General features: G+C 30.1%; 1 protein-coding gene across 1 annotated transcript; it reads left to right on the forward strand.

Annotated features, from left to right (window-relative positions):
• Positions 1 to 15,787: 15,787 nt before the first annotated feature.
• On the forward strand, positions 15,788 to 17,183 carry LOC107628224 (uncharacterized). The gene has a single exon (XM_016330994.3). The coding sequence runs from the start codon at positions 16,140 to 16,142 to the stop codon at positions 17,055 to 17,057; it is 918 nt and encodes a 305-aa protein (XP_016186480.1). The 5' UTR covers positions 15,788 to 16,139; the 3' UTR covers positions 17,058 to 17,183.
• The last annotated feature ends 3,306 nt before the right edge of the window (positions 17,184 to 20,489 follow it).

Genomic DNA, 20,489 nt, shown 5'->3' on the forward strand with positions numbered 1-20,489 from the left:
TTGTGTTGTTGCTTCCCAGACAGGCTGCGGTAGAGAGGTACCAGCCCTGCAAGCTGAATGCTTAGTAGAGGCTTGACTCGCATACCTACGGTATATTGAGATTTGAGCAAATACCAGCCCTGCAAGTCAAGAGTACTTGGTAGAGGGTATGCAGTACTTAATCTAGGATTAAGTTTTGGGAAGGCCTTATCTAACTTAGAGAGTCGGATTGCGTCGGGTGCAGTTCGAAACCGACAAATGAGCTTATTACCTGCAGTAGGACCAGACATGCATCATGCTAGTTTGTGCATAGCTGTGTGACTGCATATTGAGTGTGATTGTGCATATGTCTCTTGTTTCTTCTGCTATTTGTGTTTTGGCTTACACTGTTGTTATGTATATATATTTTTCTGAACTTAATTTATCGTTATGTGGTCACGGACGTTATAAATGAACTTAACTCTAAACCCCGACCTTACTAAGAAATCCCCAATTCTTACCCCTTACACCTCTTCAGATAGACACGAGAGTCCTATTCTACGAGATTGATTATCCGTATGTTCATGAGGACCCATCTTAGGGGCTTTTTGGGCAGGCCAGGCCCCGGGACGTCTTATGTACATATATGTATATATTGTATGAGTCACTAACTTAGGGATGTTGTATCATAGTTCTGTACTTGTTTAACTGAGCTACTCTTGTATCATGATGTATATTATAGTGTGATGTTTTATATATATTACTTTCTGCTATATATCGCGGTATCGTGGTATTTATCCGCATTCGATCAACATTCTAATAGGATCGGAATGCAGATATTCCACCAATATCTGCAGATCCAATCTATAGATATGCAAAATAAGTAAATAAATTATAAATAAATAAAATATATATACTTATTTTAACATTCAAAATCCTAATCCCCTTATGCTACCATCACACCTCTCTGACTCTCACTCACCCTCCCCTTTCTCCTCCCCTTATGTTTCTGTCCTTACTCAACTCACTTTATTCACTTCATCCCTTGCTCCAGACAGCGGCTCATCTAACCTCACTTCACTCCTCGGCTCTTCCTCACCGCACCATCACCATTCGTGGTGCTCGTCGTTGCTCCTTGCTCGCCACTCGGCTGGCCGCTGCTCCTCGTGCACTAGCGGCTCTGCTCCTCGCGCGCTAGCCGCTCCGCTCCTCGTCATTTTTCAGTTTCTTCCTTTTACTTGTACTTCTGTAGTGCAGATCTGCTTCAGCTCATTTCACTTCTATTTTATTGTCTCTGTTTTTACTATTAAATTTATTTTTTAATTTTATTGATTCTTTGATTTTTGAAATGCAGATTTGTTTCTGGTAATTTTGTATCATTATTTCTATTTTTATTATTAAAAAAATTTTGTTTTTTATTTTTAGAATGTATATCTTTATTGTTGTTGTAGTGACTGTAACTAGGGGTGTGCATGGTTCAGTTTTTCTATGAACTAAACTGAAATTGCACTAAACCATTTTAAATGGTTTAGAAACTGAACCAAACTGCTTTGTCACATATGAAACTGGTTCTAAACCAGTTTATAATACAGTGCACCAGTTTAAACTAGTTCATAAAAATAAAACTGGTTTTAATTAAAAAAACCAGTTTAAACTGGTTTATAGGCTAAAACTAGTTTTCACACTCCCCTCTCTCTCCCCACTCTCTCTCTCCCCACTCTCTCTCTCTCTCTCTCTCTCTCTCTCTCTCTCTCTCTCTTTTCCCTCTTCCGCTCTCTCTCTCTTCTTCCCTCCCTCTCTCCCCCTCCTTTCTCTCTCTCTCTCTCTCTCTCTCTCTCTCTCTCTCTCTCTCTCCTTCTCTTCCTCTCTCTATCTTCTTCTCTCCCTCTCTCCCCTCCTTTATCTCTCTCCCTCCTCTCTATTTTCCTTTTCCCTCTTTCTCCCCTCTCCTCTCTTTGTCTTCCTCTCTCTCTCCCTCTCTCCCTCTCTCCCTCTTCTCTCTCCCTCTCTCTTTTTACCTCCCTTTTTTCCCTCTCTATCCCTTTCTCTCATTCTCTCTCTCTCCCCTATCCCTCTTCCTCTCTCTCTCCTTTCCTCTCCCCCTTCTCTCTCTCCTTTCTCTCTGTCCTCTCTCCCTCTCTCTCCCCGTCCTCTCTCCCTCCTCTCTCTCTCTTTCTCTCTCTCTCCCTTTCTCTCATTCCCCTCTTCCTCTCTTTCTCTTCTTTGCTCCCTCTCTTTCTCTCTCTCTCTCTCTCTCTCTCTCTCTCTCTCTCTTCCTCTTCTCTCTCGCTCCCCTTCTTTCTCCCCCTCACTCTCTTTGTCTTCCTCTCTCTCTCTCTGCCTTTTCCTTTTCTCTCTCTCTCTCCCTCTCTCTCTCTTTATCTCCATCTCTCCCCCTCCTTTTTCTCTCTCTCTCCCCTGCCCCTCTTTCTTTCCCTCCCCTTTCTTTCTCTCTCTCTTTTTTCTCTCTCTATCCCTTTCACTCATTTCTCTCTCTCTCTCCCCTATCCCTCTCTCTCTCTCCCTCTCTCTCCCCTTTCTCTCTTTTTCTCTTTCTCCCTCTCTCCTCTCTGTCTCTCAATTTCTCTCCCTCTTTCTCTTTCTCTCTCTCCTCCTCCTCCTTCTCTCACTCCTCTTTTCCTATCTTTCCTCCTCTTCTCTTTTTTTCTCTTCTATTTCTCTTTCTTTCTCTCTCTTATTTTGGAGAAAAGAGGGGGAGAAAGAGAAGAAGGATATAGAGTGAGAAAATACTAAGAGAGAAAGAGAAAAGAGAAAAAGAAAGGAGAGAGAGAAAGGAGAAGAAAGAGAGAGAAAGAAGGGAAGGAGAGCAAGAGAAAAGGAAAGAGAAAGAAGGGAAGGAGAGAGAGAGGAATAGGAGAGAGAAAGAAAAAAGAGAAAAAATGAGAGAGAGAGAGAGAGAGAAAGAGGAAGAGAAAGGGGAGGGGGAGAGAGGACGGAGAGAAGAGAAACAACAGGGGAAAGAGGAAAAAGAGGAAGAGAGAGAGAGAGAGAAGGGGGAAGGGAGGGAAAGAGAGAGAGAGAGAGAGGAAGAAAGAGGGGAGGAGGAGAGCGAGAGAGGAGGGAGAGGAGAGAGGAAAAAAGAGAGAGAGAGAGAGAGATTGAAGAAAAGAGAGAAGAATGAAGGGAGAGGGAAAAGGAGAGGGAGAGGGGGGAGAGAGAGAAAGAGATAGGAGGGGGAGAGAGAGGGGGAATGGAGGGAGAGGGGGGAGAGAGAGAGAGGAAAGAGGGGAGGGAAGAGAGAGAGAGAGAGAGGAAGAGAGAGGGAAGGAAGGGAGAGAGAGAGAGAGAGAGAGAGAGAGAGAGGAAAAAGAGAGAGAGAGAGAAGGGAGAGAAGGAAGAAAGGGAAAAGAGAGAGAGAAGGGAGATGGGAGGGGGAGAAAGAGGAGAAAAAGAGAGAGAGGAAGAAAAAGGAGAGGGAAAGAGAGAGAGGAGGGAGAGGAGAGAGAGAAAAAAAAGGGGGAGAGAGAGAGGGGAGGAGAGAGAAGAAGGAAGGGGGAAGGAGAGGGAGAGGGGAGAGAGAGAGGAAAAGGAGGGAGAGGGAGAAAGAGGAAGGGGGTGAGAGAGAGAGAGAGGAAAGAGGGGAGGGGGAGAAAGAGAGGAGGGAGAGGAGAGAGAGAGAGGAAGAGAGAGGGGAAGGGAGAGGGAGAGGGGGAAAGGAGAGAGAGAGTGATGGGAAGGGAGATGGAGAGAGAGAGTGATGGGAAGGGAGATGGAGAGAGAGAGTGATGGGAAGGGAGATGGAGAGAGAGAGAGAAATGTGAGAGAGAGAGAGAGAGAAGGGAGAGAGGAGAGGGAGAAAGAGGAGAGAGAGAGAGAGAGAGTGAAGGGAGAAAGAGAAAAAAAGAGTATGTAAAATTAATTTTGGAGTTTAAATAAAACCAGTTTTAATTTGGTTTAAAACTAAACTGAACCATAAAAACTGGTTTTTAATAAACCGGTTTTTCATACAAACTATGGTTTCAGTTCAGTTTTTTATTTAAAAAAACTAGTTTATTTAAAACAGTTTCAATTCAGTTTCAATTCAGTTCAGTGAAATCAGTTTTTTTGCATACCCCTAACTGTAACTGATCTATTGTGGATAAATATTGATGCAAAATTTAGGTTTTAAATTTTTTTATTTTGTCTATTCTTTTAAAATATTTTTTTTTATATATTCGATATCCAATCCAATCTATCTGTAAATCTACGAATTTATTAATCGAATTCGAGCACAAAAAAGAGTGGATATTGAATCTGATCCGATAAAATTAATGTGGATCAAATCAAAATTTCGGTTATTTTTTATCCGATCCGATTCGTGGGAAAAAATTTAGTTTCAAAGAAAGGAGGCTTATACTACATATCTCTTATATATCATCATTTTTTTTTTTTTGTCAGAAACACACGTCTTTCATCATATTAGTTAGTCAACTAAAGCAAATAAGCAACTTACTACGTTTAAAGTCAAAACTAGCCATGAATTAGTACACCAACTATGATGAGCATTAATAAAAGGGTAGATTCAATGTTAAAATTGAAAGTGTTAGGAACAAAGTAATGTTAAAATAAATAATAAACAGTACTTTATTGTTGATAACATAAAAATATTAGGATTAACTATCTATTAGTAAACTCTCTACTCTAACCTTAATTTCTATTTCTTTTTCATTGTGAATATTTACTCGAGCTTTGGATGAATGGTGGTGGGGAAATTTTCTAAAGCTGTACGTGCATAAAAGAGATATTGATATTCAACGTCCATAGACAGATAATGACATCTAAACAGTGTGTATATACATCTCTTCTTTCTTTCCAACTAATACTATTTAACTATTACGACAACTTTTAAAGTTTTTATTTAAATAAAAATTCATTATTTATAAATTTAAATCAAAATATAAAATTTACTAATTTGTATATTTAGTTGAAATACAGCAAAATTAAACAAAAAAAATATCATTTTCACTTTCATAAACAGAAAAAATAAAAAAGAATAAAATGTTACATTTAAATTTTTAGACTCGCTTTCACTTGCTCCATGATAATAAAAAAATAGATAATTTTGGTTTGTATCTCATTTTTGTAGTCTCAAAGTCAAAAAATAGTTGTTTTTCTTACTATTAAAAAAAATACTTTTTTTAAAGACGTTATAAATTATAGATTTACTCTGTTTTGTAAAAAAAAAGAAATTATAATTTCTTTAAAGACGTTATAAATTTTTTAGATCAATTAAAAATTTTTAAACTAAAACTACAAATAATTTGCATAAATTTTAAACTAAATTTTTTTAATATTTAAATTAATTTTAATGGTTATACAAATAGATTTTCTGAATATTATCCTTATAAGATAGAGATGAAATTAAAAAAAAAAGGAGTTTTTTTTAGGAAACTAAAAAGAAAAAAAATAATTTCAATGAAACTAAACAAACAAACTAAAAGTTTTAATTTTTTTTCATTTCTAACTTTTTATTAACTATTATAATTTCCTCAACTGCCATAATTAATGCTTGGAGATTATATTATTCAACAATGGCTTCTATTTGATATTCCTCTTGACTTTGAACTTTGAAATTCAAGTCTAGACGTTATGGTGGACCAGCCAGTTTCTTGTCCTTTACCAAAAAAAGAAAAATAAATAGTCATAATATATAATTGATAATGATAAATGATGAGAAGCACTTATCAAAGAACAAAAACTGTCAAAAAATGTTTGTGGTTGAGGCAAGTTGTAGAGAGAGAGAATAAAGATAAAAGATTCATATACAGATGCATGTATCTTAATTCTTCCCTTTCATTTTCACTTGAAAGCACAAGGCATTGGGCCCCAAACCTGAAAATCCATTGCATACATTTAATGTTATATTAATTAAGCTAAGCAAGTGGCACACATAATTTAGTATTAATTTGTACAACAAGTTGATCGAATAGGACCATATATTAAAAGGAAATGGCTTCACCAAATTCAAACCAATCGCCTTCATTGTTTTAATAATTCTTTTCCTTCGTAATAAACATGACGTCATATATATGCAGCTAGAATTATTTGTGATTCAATAAAATTTAAGAGATATTCTTATTGAAAAAAAAAAAGTAACATAGTCTAATTGCTCTTTTTTTTTTCACCGTATGTCTTATTCCGACAGATTAATTTTTAATTTGTAAAATTTATCGTTAATCAATAAATTATTGTATGTATAAAATAAAATTTAAATTTTTAATATTTATTTAAATAAATTTATAAATTAATTACTAGATCAATCTAATTTGATTCGTATTGCTCATATTAAAAACTAACAGACTACCAAAATAAAAGCCTTAAGCATTTTATTTTTAAGACATCTAATTTTTGTTTTCATACAAATATTTTAAAATAAAGGGATACCTAGCTCATTATTATATTACATTAGCAAAACGTAGGGCCGTAGGGGAAAAAATTTAGCTTATTAGTAGGACTATATATAGGGTTGTCAAATGGGTTAGTTCGGTCTATTTAAGTTCGGCCCGTTAAGTTTGTGGGTTAAAGGACTAGTCCGTTTAAGTTTGTTTTATTCGCGGGCTATAATTTTTTAGTTCGGACCGTTTATGGTCAGCCTAATAGGTTAAACGGACCAGTCCGTTTATTTTTTTATTTTATTTTTTAAAAAATATTTTGTCAAAAAATATCATTTTTAGGTAAAAAACTTTTAAAAAATAATATATTTTTTAGTTGATAGGTCGGATTTTTGGGTCGGATCGAAAGAAATATTAGCTAAAAGTGTTACTTTTTTTTTAAAATGTAAAAAAAAATAAGCAGACCACCCGTTTAGCTCGCAGACTAGCCTGTTTAACCCATCATTCTTTTCAGGTTAATCGAGTTCAGCCCGTTTAATCCGAAATTTAAACGAGCTTAATTTTAGAGACAAAGCCCGCTCATTTAAATAGATAAACAGACTGGCCCGATGAATTTAACCCATTTTAACAGCCTTAACTATATATAATAAAATCATTATATATTTTCCTCAATATATATGATGTTGCTTGATGTTTATAATTAATGAAGTTATGTGAACACACATCCGAATGTTTTAACGAAGATGATGAAATGTGATAGTAGTTTTTAACCATTTAATGGAAAATAACCATGAAAATTATTGCTATATACATGAACTCTAAATTGAACACCTAAATTTGATATCCACCATAATTTTTAAACTTCTGTTTTAATATCTAATTCTTTTAATTCACGTTGTCAAATTTCTTTTTTAAAAATAGAATAAAAGGAAGAGAAATAATCATTATAGATGTTTAAAATTACACAATTTAGCAAGGATTGATGCTGGTTTGGGAAATGAGATTTAGGAAAGTTGAATGTGAATCAAATTGTGCAGAGATGAGACAAAAAGCGTGGGTAAGAATTGGAAAGTATAAATTTTTTGTTTTTGGTTTTTTGCGGTATTTTTTAAGTTGATAATTGTAAATCTGAGTTCTACTACATAAGATAGAATTCGAATTTTTTAACTTTTACTTAAATAGACAAGTGAATTGATCACTCGACGAATCCAAATTAATTAGATCTAATAAAAAAAATATAACTATGAGAATTTTGAACATTAAATTTCACTAACCTTGAACGGTGCAATTTAATATGATATAAAAAAATAAAAGATTTAACTGATTCATAACTGATGTATCTGGACAGATTCGAACTATGACAAATAACTGATTTTAAATGATCTTTTTTAAATTTTTATACGCAGACTGCCTTTTTTTTTTTTTTAAAGAAAATGTCTAACTAGTATAAATAAAATTTCAAAAAAAAGTTGACAAAGTACAAAAAAAAAAATGTAAATTTGAACGTTATTGGGAGAGTTTTTTTAATAATCGATCCATAATTAAAGACTTATTGTGTCTCAAAACATACCCTAAGTTTAATGCACTGTTTGGATTAATGAAAAATGCAAAAAAAAAAAAATACAAGGAAGGAAAACTGATTTCATTTTTTTTATTGGATGACAATGAAAATTGAAAGGAAAAGAAAAATACTGATGTGGGACCATCCCAAGTTTTTCTCTCAAACTTGCGATGAAAATAGACGATGATTTTAAAATAAAAGTCAAATTACTAATATATCCATAATATTAAAAAAATTAAAAAAATGAAAGGTATTAATATAATTTTATTTGGTTATGATTTTTCTTCTATTATTCTTTTCACTTATTTTCTCTTCATCTAAACAACATAAAAAAATTAACTTTTTTTCTTATTTTTTTTCTTTTCATTTTCTTTCTTCTTATTTTTTTTCCTTCTATTTTTCATCTTCCATCCAAACAAATCATAAAAGATATAGACTGATCATTACTAAATTCAGCTAAATTTTAATATTAATAAAAAGAAAATTATGACAAATAAATTTTTGAGTATCCAAATTATTAGGAAACCAAATAAAGTGCACGCTGGCGGCTGGTGCTGGTGTTTCACAAAGCATTTGGACAAGACAGGTTCATGGAATGTAAATGCCATGGGAGTGGGACACACATAAATTTATTCACTCACCACTATTCACATGGATCATGGACCCACATGCACCATATTAACAGAATTATATTAATTTGATATTTTATGTCTATGGCTGTTAATAGAATAAAAACAAAAAAAAATGTTATCTTAAATAATTAATTTGAGTAATTATACATGACAACTACACAAAAATAAAAAATTCAAATTATTTGTAGTATGAATTTTGATTAATCATTTGTATTTTTAGATTTATTATAGAGATAATTCGAATTTTCGTATATATATATATAAAAAAAGAATAAACTATTATTTGTACTATGAATTTAATAAACATTGACAAAAATACCCATCAAACAAAAAAACTAATATTGTACCCATAAAAGATGAATTTGGTGTGATAAAAGTATTCAAATTCTAATTTTTTATTGGCTTTTTTAATAAAATTTTCAAGTTACTCTCACTATTTATCTTCTTTTCCAAATTTCAAACTTTCACAACCCTTATCACCACCAATACCTTTCCTGATTACCTCTGTCTTGCCTCCCTCTTTCCACTACCACCATTCACCGTCACCACCACTAAATCCCAATCGCCTTCTTTTTTCCTTCACCATCATTCACCATTCACAACAAGAGTGCGACGCTCCATTGGGTTTCATCGGCTGTGAGTTAAGTTTAGGAAAAAGAGTAATTAGAGTTTGAAACTAAAGAAATGAAAGATAGAGATTAATCTTTCTTTAAGGAAAGCGAGGACAGAATTGACATCAAGACCAGATTAAGTGAGATAAGTTTGAACATCTTCAACGAAATGAGTTCCCGAAATCCTTTTCGGCTCCATAACCAGTTAACCACCGTTCCCGACGCTGATGATGAAGATGCTATTCTTCTTTCTTCCCTTCAACAGACCTCATATGAAACCTTAGGGAGCGTCGCACTCTTGCGGCCGAGGATGGAGTTGAACTTGCCACAAAACCTGTCGTCGATAGAGACGTCACACTTGTCAATTGTGATGCGAAAGTTCCGGGAGATCGATTTGACGACGCGACATTCATCGAAGGTGGTGGCAGAAGTTCTAGAATGCGACGGCGATAAAGATGGTGGTGGCGTGGCACGGACGCGGCTTGGCGAGCTCAGCCACGGTGGCCACATGGAGTGGTTAAGCATGAGAGAACAGAAAGTGGTTTTAGGAAAAAGAGTGATGCATGTCACACGGAGCCCATTTTCATGGGTATAACGTTAGTTTTTTTATTTGATAGATATTTTTGTCAACGTTGACAAAATTTATGAGTACAAATGGTAATTTATTCTAAAGAAAAATTACTAAAAAAATCGCATAACTTTTTCAAAACGGATCGGATGTAACCTCTTATTTTATTATGATTATCTATATTTATAACATATTCAAGAATCAAAAAGAGTGAAATTTATATTTAGGCGACTATGTGATTAATACAAATTTGTATTTAATTGATCATATGATGAATTCACACTATAGAAAAATAGAAAATTATTGACGAATTTTATGACGAAATTAATTTGTCAAAATTATTGACGGAATATAATTTGGGATGGTTTCTTCGTCAAAAATAAAAGAAGAGAATTTTGACAAAATTTACTGATGGATTCAATAATCCGTATTTATAGTTTCATTAGTAAAATAAATTATTTTCGTATGAATTTAATATTGATGGGTCTGCTAGTAAATATAATAAAAAATGGGTTAAGTACGATTTTGTCTTTAAGGTAGGGGTTGAAATTTTTTTTCGTCCTCAACCTTTTTTTGCATTTAAATTCGTCCTTAAGGTTTAACTTAATTTTAAAATCGTCATTCGGACGAAATACTCTTCCCCTTTCTTTCCCAAAATCAAGCAGAACCAGAACCAAAAGCAGAAGCAGAAGCAACAACAATGCAACAACAACAACTAGAAGCAGAAGAACAACAACAACAATAGATAATGGAATCAGAATAACAACAACAACAAAAGCAACTAGAAATAGAAGAAGAACAACAACAATAGATAATAATAAAATCAGAAGAACAACAACAACAACAAGGATTGATGGGGGGTTCCATAATGGTGGTTATGACCGGAAATCCTGCAAAAGAAAGTGATAATTGAATAAGTTGTCTCGAAGGGTGAATGAGAAATTGAGAGAAGTGCAAACCTGAAAGAGAATTCGTCCATAAGAGTGTTGCCAACACAAGTGGCACTGTTGCTGAGCAGAGTGGTGACAACAAGGGCGGTAATCTCAGCTTGAGGGTGTGTCTTTTTCCAATCAGGGTTCCCAAACCCCGTCACGTTCCCTTCACATGAAATTTGGAGAATCATTCAATTCAACGAAGCAGATAGAAAAATGCGAATAAAAGCAAGGAATATACAAAAGACAATTACGAACATGTCCTTCACTGCAAAGGTTAGGCCATATAGCATTTGGTTGCGCGCGCCAAGGAAAGGAAAAGGCTCAAAATGCTACATAAAGGCACCGTACAACTCCTTATCGGGGGAGCTGGGAATCCTCCGCCTCCGCCGTCTACAACGAGTTTCGGTGACAAGAAGGACGGCAGTGGTGAGGCTAAGGCCGAGGAGAAGCCAGAGTTTAGCGTTGGAAACATTGCACTTTAGAAGATTGAGGACTTTGGACATGATGCAGAAAACAGAGAGAATAGAAGGTGGTAGTTGGCGGTTGAGGAAGCAGCGGCGGTGACTCTTTCCCTTTCTCTTCCCTACTTTTCCTTCCCCTTCTTCTTCCCTGAACCAACCCTCTTTCCCGGCTAGAAGTATTTTTCGGAATAAAAATTAAAAATTTGGTAAAAAAAACAATTTTAAAACTAAGTTAAATTTTAGAGGCGATTTTGTAAGAAAAAAATTGGGGACAAAAAAAATTTTCAATTCCTACTTTAATTTAGGAATTAAAATCGTACTTAACCCTAAAAAACCTATCAGTAAATTCGTCCTTTCTAGTAATATATATGAATATTTTACTAATTTTATTTAAGAAAAAGTTCTCACTTAAAAATTCTAAAAATATAGATTTTTATCCATTTTTATAATTTTATTTTTATTTTAATTATAATTTAATATAAGGTGCATTAAGGATTCTTCTTGATGAGACGCAATGCTTAAATTAAATGTAGTAGTGGATAACGCTCACACTCATCAGTAGCCAGTGAAATTGGAATGTAGTGTATATATATGACAAAGGCATCAATATATATATATATATGGAAAATTGATTGAGAGTGACACTCATGACACCTACTCATCACACAATGCACTTGGCTTATATGTGAGGTTTCGTTTTGGATATGAATAGTGAAATTGATATAAATAATGAATAATGGATGAATGAAGTTTTTTATTTCATAGCATTATTTTAATTTCGTCCCCTTTTGGGGTAGTCGCCACCCTGTTATTGGTCCAAGTTCGTTCTAGACTTCTAGTTTCTTTACAATATGGCAGTTGCCCACGTTTCCTTTGTTTCTTTGACTCACGTGCCTATTATAATTATATTTCAACATATAATACTCACTTGAATTTCATTGAAGCATTGAACTATCAAAATGTTATAAAAATATTTTTGTTTTGAATTTGTTGGGTTTCGAAAATATCTATTTTCAAGATATAACCGAATTTAGGAGAATTTTCCTTACAATATTTATTAATTTAATAGATCAAGAACTAATTTATTATAAATCAAAATTTTATTTAAAAATTTATTATTAGTTAATAAATTATTATTTAAAAATTTATTAAAATCGAATTCACAATTGTTTAAATGAAAGAGTGAACTAATTATTCGACCAACCAAAATTAATTAAAAAATCTCATTTTAGATAATGTTATATCTCTAACAGCAGTTTTTTTTTTTTTTTTGAGTTTATATAAATTTTAGAAGTCAATAATATTTTAATTTTAGACCTTTTAATTATATGATATTATATCATAAATTTATTTATTTTAAAAAGTTTAAAGTGATAAAAAAATACACATAAATAATTATATCTCTAACAATAAAAAATCTCTTATTTGATACATACAATTAATTTTAGGCCTTAAATTTAATAATAAGTTTGGTAACCAACTTTGGTTCGTCGAGGAGTCAAGTTACTCGTCTGCTTAACTAAGTGTCGAGAGTTCGAATTCCATCTTTTATATGCAGCAACTCATTAGTCAATAGCAGGCTTTTAAATAGAACTCAGATCTGTAACACATTAATCTTTGACTTGATGAGTTGAGAAATATTATGAAAAAATAAAAATAATAAATTTGGTCACCTATTTTATATATTTATTGGAATTATTTATAAGATACGTTTTCAACTTCTTTGAACATTTGTTAAGATATTTGCATATTATTATTTATCAAAATGAGGACTTTCATATTGACAATGAGAATAATTAAGCTTCAAATTTTGTAAATTAAGAGAACATTTTTTTTATCACTTATCACTTATACCAACTATTTTTTAGGGTAAAAAACGTAAATAAGCCAAGAGAATTGAGAAATTACATAAATTCGTCAAACTAAAAATTGCTTCACGAATGAGTCAAAGCACATTACTATATAATTTCGAATTAGGTTGGTTCGAACTACAAAAACACATAATTCGAACCAAGGTAGCTCGAATATTGATGGAACAAGTGATGCATGTAATTCGAATCTAGTTGGTTCGAACTAGGATTGAGAGTAATTCGAACTAGGTGAGTTCGAATTACACGTTTGGACGCTTCAGCAAGTTGGTTCGAATTAGTCAAAGTTTGCCTCGAATAATAATTCGAACTATGCTGTTAAAAAATTAATAATTTATTAAAAAAAATTATTAGAAAATTAATAATTTAAAAATTAAAAATATATATTTTATTTCATCCAAAATAATTAAAAAATATATTTTATTCTATATAAAATAATTTTAAAAAATAGCTTAAAAGATGTTATAAGTACTATAAAAGTTTGTAATATTCTATTGATTTAGGTAAATATATGATAAAAATATTTTTTCTTTAATTTTTAAATTATTAGTGACTATGTGGAGTATTTCTTTAATGTCCTAAGTCATTAGGACATTACAAATTTTATTGTACTTCTAACATTTTTTAAGCCATTTTTTAAATTATTTTGCATAGAATAAAATATTTTTTTGTGGTATAATTTAAATAAATTTATTAAAAAATATTCATGGTAATTTTTTAATAAAATTATTTAAATTATATGGTGAGATATTACATGATTCGAATTACGCATGTGGAAGTTCCAATCACTCTGATTCAAATTATATGGTGAGCAATTCGAATTCTATACAATACTCTTCTGCCAATTCTTGATAGCTAATGAATATTTTTTAATAAATTTATTTAAATTATACCACAAAAAAATATTTTATTCTATGCAAAATAATTTAAAAAATGGCTTAAAAAATTTTAGAAGTACTATAAAAATATGTAATATCCTAATGACTTAGGACATTAAAGAAATACTCTACATAGTCACTAATAATTTAGAAATTAAAAAAAAATATTTTTATCATGTATTTACCTAAATCACTAGAATATTACAAACTTTTATAGTACTCATAACATCTTTTAAGCCATTTTTTAAAATTATTTTGTATAGAATAAAATATATTTTTTAATTATTTTGTATGGAATAAAATATTTTCTTTCATTTCTAAATTATTATTGACTATGTAGAATATTTTATTTAAAATTTGAGTACATTCATGTATTTATCTAAGTTATTAGAATATTACAAATTTTTATAGTGCTCCTAACATTTTTTAAGCCATTTTTTAAAAATTATTTTGCATAGGATAAAATATTATTTGTAGTATAATTTAAAAAAATTATTAAAAAAATTTATTAAAAAATATTCATGAGCTATTAAAAATTGACAAAAAAGTATTGTATGGAATTTGAATTGATAGCTCATTAATATTTTAAAAAAGTCTCGTAATTAAATATTTTGTTAGCTTTTTTTTAATGTATGAAATAAAATATATATTTTTTTAATTTTTAAATTATTAATTTTTTTAATAAATTTTTTTAATAAATTATTAATTTTTTAACAGCATAATTCGAATTAGTATTCGAGGTAAACTTTGACTAATTCGAACCAACTAGGTTCGAATTACTTGCTGAAGCGTCCCAACGTGTAATTCGAACTCACCTAGTTCGAATTACTCTCAATCCTAGTTCGAACCAACTAGGTTCAAATTACATGCATCACTTGTTCCATCAATATTCGAGCTACCTTGGTTCAAATTATGTGTTTTTGTAACTGGTTCGAATTATATAGTAATGTGCTTTGGCTCATTCGTGAAGCAATTTTCAGTTTGGCGAATTTGCGTAATTTCTCAGCTCCCTTGGCTTATTTACGTTTTTTACCCTATTTTTTACTTATATAATAAAAAAGTATTGTTACTTGTACTTTCAATTAATCCAAATTTGACACCCAAAATAGTTTTCAGTTTATATGTGTATTTTTTTAATATCCTAATAGTAAAGTATTGTTTTAATCTCTAATTTTTAGATTAAATTTCATCTCAAATATTTAAAACGTTTTATTTTTATTCGAAACGTTTTGTTTTATCCTATTTTTTGTCTTTTGGTTAAAATTAAATTTTTTTTTTGAAAAATATTCTTTCTTCTATTACGAATTTTTTTTAAAATAATGATAAAATTGTAATTGTAATGGTCATAATAGTTTTTTTAATTATTTGAGAGCTATCAATGACATAATAAAAAATAATAATAATAGAAAAAAATATTTTAAAAAAAAATATTTTTGACCATAAAATTAAAATAGGACAATATAAAACATTATGAAATTAAATATAACGTTTTAAAAATTAAAACAATACTTTATCATACGTCTAATTTTTTTAAGAAAAAGTATGGATAAACAATAAAAATATTAAACAATGTAAACAATAGATATATTGGATGTTCATTTTATTAGTGTATGGATGGTTATTTTAATATTAAAATTTAGAAGGTTAATTTAGAGGTATAATATATTTTTATTTAATTGATGATTGTTCATATTATTTAACAAAGTCATTGTCCCCTAACATTCTCTTTTTTTAAAAGAAGAAAAGTATGAAATAAAAGAGGAAGCCGGGAAGGAGAAGAGAAAAGGGAAACAAATAGTTTGTTTTTTATTTTTAATAAAGAGACTAGCAGAATTTAATTCGAACCTTGTTGCCACTAATAAAAAATAAATATATTTGCCACCCTAGTTACTTTTTGACATTTTATATTGAGGCTCGATAGGTTGACCGTTTAACAGTACATACAATGATACAATCTAAGGTTTCATAAAATAAGGAAAGACATGCATCCTCCTTGCCCAATAATCCCAATTCCCAGCATTACTTTATTTTCCTACTTTATTAATTCTTTTTTTTTAAATAAAAAAGGAAAAAAAAAATCGTCAATTGTTTTATGAATCCAATGTCTTGGGTCCTTCTGTTGTTTTCTTCCCAAACTGGTATATAAGGCAAGAACCATAGATCTTTTTTTTCAATTCATCACATCATAAAAGCATACACAATTATTCTAGCAGCAATAGTGGTTACAAAATCATCGCAGACACAAAAAGAAAAAACACAAGAAAACACAACACAAACTCATCTCAATTTAGTGTATATTCAACTTTTTGTTTTTTGGTTCCAATAATCAAGAAAAATGGATTTTGATCCTTCTTCTTTGTTCCAACAACAAAACACTACTACTCACTGCTACTCTTCATCAAATCCCTCTTTTTCTTCTTCTTATTCTTCTTTATTAGATCCTTATAATTACCCTTTAGAAGACTTATTGTGTTTCTTAAATTATGAAGAAGATAACAACAATAATGTTAACAACAACAACAACAACAACCTTATTTTTCCCTTCAACGAAATCAAGGAATCTTCATCTTCCTATGATGATTCTTCCAACAATGAAGGATCTCAAGGAAGCAACAATGAATCAACATCATCATCATCACAAGAAGTCTCATCTCAAGGCCAATTATTACCACCGGTATCGCCATCGCCGCCGCCGCCACTGCCGCCATCAACAACAACAACGAAGACTACAACAACAAAATTACCATTATACCCTCCAAGGGAAAACAAGGAGAAAAGGCCCTATAGAGGAGTACGGAGAAGGCCATGGGGTAAATTTGCAGCTGAGATTAGAGACTCAACAAGGAATGGTGTTAGGGTTTGGATTGGAACATTTGACACAGCTGAAGCAGCAGCTTTGGCTTATGACCAAGCTGCGTTGACCACAAGAGGTTCCATGGCAGTTCTCAATTTCCCTGAAGAAGTTGTTAGGGAATCACTCAAGGACATTATGGTAAATACCAACAACAACAATAATAAGGAAGAAGGCTCTTCTCCTGTTTTAGCACTCAAGAGAAAACATACTATGAGAAAAAAGTCAAAGTCAAAGTCAAAGTCAAAGGTGATGATTAGTAATAGCAACAATAACACCAACAACAATAGCAATAAGAAGGCCAAAAGGGATGATGATGTTTTGGTGTTGGAGGATTTGGGTTCTGAGTATCTTGAACAGCTTCTGAGTTTGACTTCTTCTGAAAGCATTATTTGCTGGTAGCTATATAGTATATAGTAATGTGTTATTAGTTTAATTAAAATGTTTTTTTTTTTTTTCATTTATTATTTTAACCTTTTCTGATTCTTTCATTACTTTGGTAAATTGTTAATGCTTTGCATTCTGGAATTCCCTTCTCTCTGTTCTTCATCTCCTTTATTTTGAAGTTTTTCTTTGAATTGTCAATAATAAAAAAAAGGAGAGAGAACCCAATTGTATAAAAGAAATATTCCTTTAAGGAAATTTTAGTTCATAATAATATTTTTTGAAAAAATAAAGAAACTTATTGTTGAAATTTCAAATGCAAACAATGTGGATTTTTTATAATAAGTTCTATACTAATTAAATAAATTACAGTATATATAGTTTAAGCAAGAATTAGACAAATACTTACAAATTGAAGAAACAACTAGTACCCTTGTATTCAATTAGACCAATTTTATTATCTTCTCAATTCTTAGATTTATCAAGTTTACAAATTGAGCACCAATTTAATCAACAAAATAAGCATTTCTCCTATATTAGTAGTACTAGTTTGTGCAAGAATTTGATCAATAGTTACAAAACTTCATTACCATTGAGTTTAGGAAACACAAACAAAAATAGTTTTGACATAAATAAAAAATATTATAGATAAAATTTTTACATTAAAAATATTAAACAAATTACAAACACTAAAGATAAAAAACATTCTTTACTTGTTTATGGTTGACATTCTTTCTTGTATTCTAACCATCCCACCAAACCCTAGTCATATTCAACAATTTTGTGCCATGTACTTTCCTTTTCCTTTTAAGATGTAATTTTATTCGTTTGTATTATATTGTCTATTTGTCAATCTAAGTACGTATTTTAATTTATAGCATTCCAATTACATATATAATAATATTATTGCTTATGTGAATTTTGACTTAGTTACGTGCTTATCATAAAAACTAAATATCTTCAATGATATAATAATATATAACTAATTAAACATTAAGTGGGAAATCTTAAAAAATAAAATGACAAATTGTTGATCAGTAACCTGCCATAACAACAGGACTGCTTCAATGGGATTAAAATGCGTATATATCAATTTATAATTATTTTATTTATACATTAAAATTAATTATTAATATAAAATATAATTAAAATATAAAATATATTAAAAATAAATTAAATAATACATATAAATACATAATGACGAATTTTAATAACTGAATTTAATATATAAATAATATTTTTAATCTATCTATATTTTTTTAAACTAACAAATTATTGTGTTAAAAATATCATTAATAATAATTTAAGAGAGAATGAAGGGTTATGAACTGGACAACAACAATTGATTGAAAGGATAAATATTTTTTTTTTGGTGACTGAAAGGATAAATATTTATTAACAGTGATTAATTTTGAATTTTTTTTAAAATACTAAACAGTCAAACAATTTTTTAACTAAATTCAATCAAGTCAATTTGTATTTTTTTTTTGGTATATACACCCGTTTCTTCAATTTTTTTTTTCCTTCTCTTTTTCCTCTTACTCTTTCTTCTTTTTTTTTTTTATTTAATTTCTTCTCTTTTTTCTTCTTTTTATTTTTCTTCTTTCTTTTATATTATCATCGTCGCCATCATTATCATTCTTCGTTTTTTTTCTTTTCTTTTTCTTTTTTTTTATCCACTTTTTTTATATATGTTCAATAAAATTATAAAACACAAAAATTTTAGTAGATAATATAAAAATATTTTAAAGATCATATATTTAAAATATTAATTTATTTAACTAACAAAATATATTTATAACAAAAATTCATGTGCTACGTACAAAAAATTCTATATTTTATCGAATAGAACAACAATTGATATTTATTAGAATATTATATTAAAAATTTGACCACTTTAATTCAAATCAATCTAAGATTTTATCAATAAGGAATAAAGATCTGGCAATTTATTTTCCAATAATTTTAGTCCAATGAAAAACTAACATATATACTACTTTAATCGACATATTACATTGACCTAAACTAATATAACTCCCATTTATCAGTCACATCTCTAGTTCTAATTAATTGTATGCTGCACTTTATCATTAGGAAATTAGCAATTACGACTACATGTGTGAAACATGTACGTCTGAAAAATGAAACAGTAGATTATTCGGTCTACTATATAAGTATTATATTGTTATAATGATCTTAGATATATACTTGATAGTTGTGTGTTAATATACACCTTTATAGCTATTAATTTTTTTATTTATTAAACTATGTAAAATAATAATAAATATATGATGAAATTAGTCTAAATGACAAATACTATTAAAGTGTAAACTAAAATTAAGAAGTCCAATTTATTTTAATTCCAGTCTGAATTCTAAGACACTGTTTGATTTAAGAATATATGTTTTTAAGAACTATGTGAATAAATAAATAAATTTCTATCTTTACTTTGTGTTTTAGATTTTTTTTTATTTACAAAATTAAAAAATAAAACCAAAAACTTAACATACCTTGGCTTGGAAGTTTTTTTCAGGGAGAAGTAAGAAAATAAAGTTTTGGAACTGAGGCCAGAAAATATTTGGGCTTAAAAGTTGACCCATTGTTATGATAAGCTTACCAAGCAATGCTTCGGGGGAAAATCTATAAAGCTGATCCAAAATAGAGCACCGGTTCTTTCTTTATTGGGCTATCAGGAAGTTTGAACTATGCACTATTTTTGAACGGCCTTAATTTCTTTTCTTATCTTATTTTATCTTGACACCTTAGTGTTATTGTCCAAAATAAGACAAAAAAATCATTTGGTAAAGTACCATTCTTCTTATACCAAAAAAAAAAAAAAAAACAGAAAAGTAGTATTCTTCTTTTTTATTTTTTTACATTTGAAAAAAAAAAGCTATTTTATTATGGTTAACAATTAATAAAAACTAAACAACATAAATTAGGCTTTATTTTTTAGTCGACAATTTATTTTATTTAATTTTCATTTTTTTGAACTATAGTTTTTTTTTAATAAAAATCAATTTATTAAAAATCTGTTTTTGTGGTTCAGTCCGGTTTTGAACCAAATAGCACTATCAATTTCAGTAACAACTGCAGTGATAAAGTTCAGAAAATTACAGTGCCAATAAAAATCGTGTTTTTCTACGTATCATACAATGTGCAGCATATATGAAAAATTCAAACTCGAAATTTAAACCTTGAAGAATTCAACCTAAAAGAATAACTTTATACAATTAAAATTAGAGTGATGCTAGGTAGTCAAAGAATAATTACAATATAGAAATATCAAGTAAAAATTCTCATTCTCTTGATAAACAAGTGATATACACTTCCTTATCACTTATTCTCTTTATCACTTATCATTTTGCTGCATGTCTGGAGTCATTAATGTTCTTTCCAAAATCAATTTCAGTTCCTCCCAAATCAAATCCCTAACATCTCTCAATCACA

This window comes from Arachis ipaensis, chromosome B2 (assembly GCF_059453495.1).
Source record: "Arachis ipaensis isolate K30076 ecotype BB chromosome B2, ASM5945349v1, whole genome shotgun sequence".
NCBI classification, from domain to species: Eukaryota; Viridiplantae; Streptophyta; class Magnoliopsida; order Fabales; family Fabaceae; genus Arachis; species Arachis ipaensis.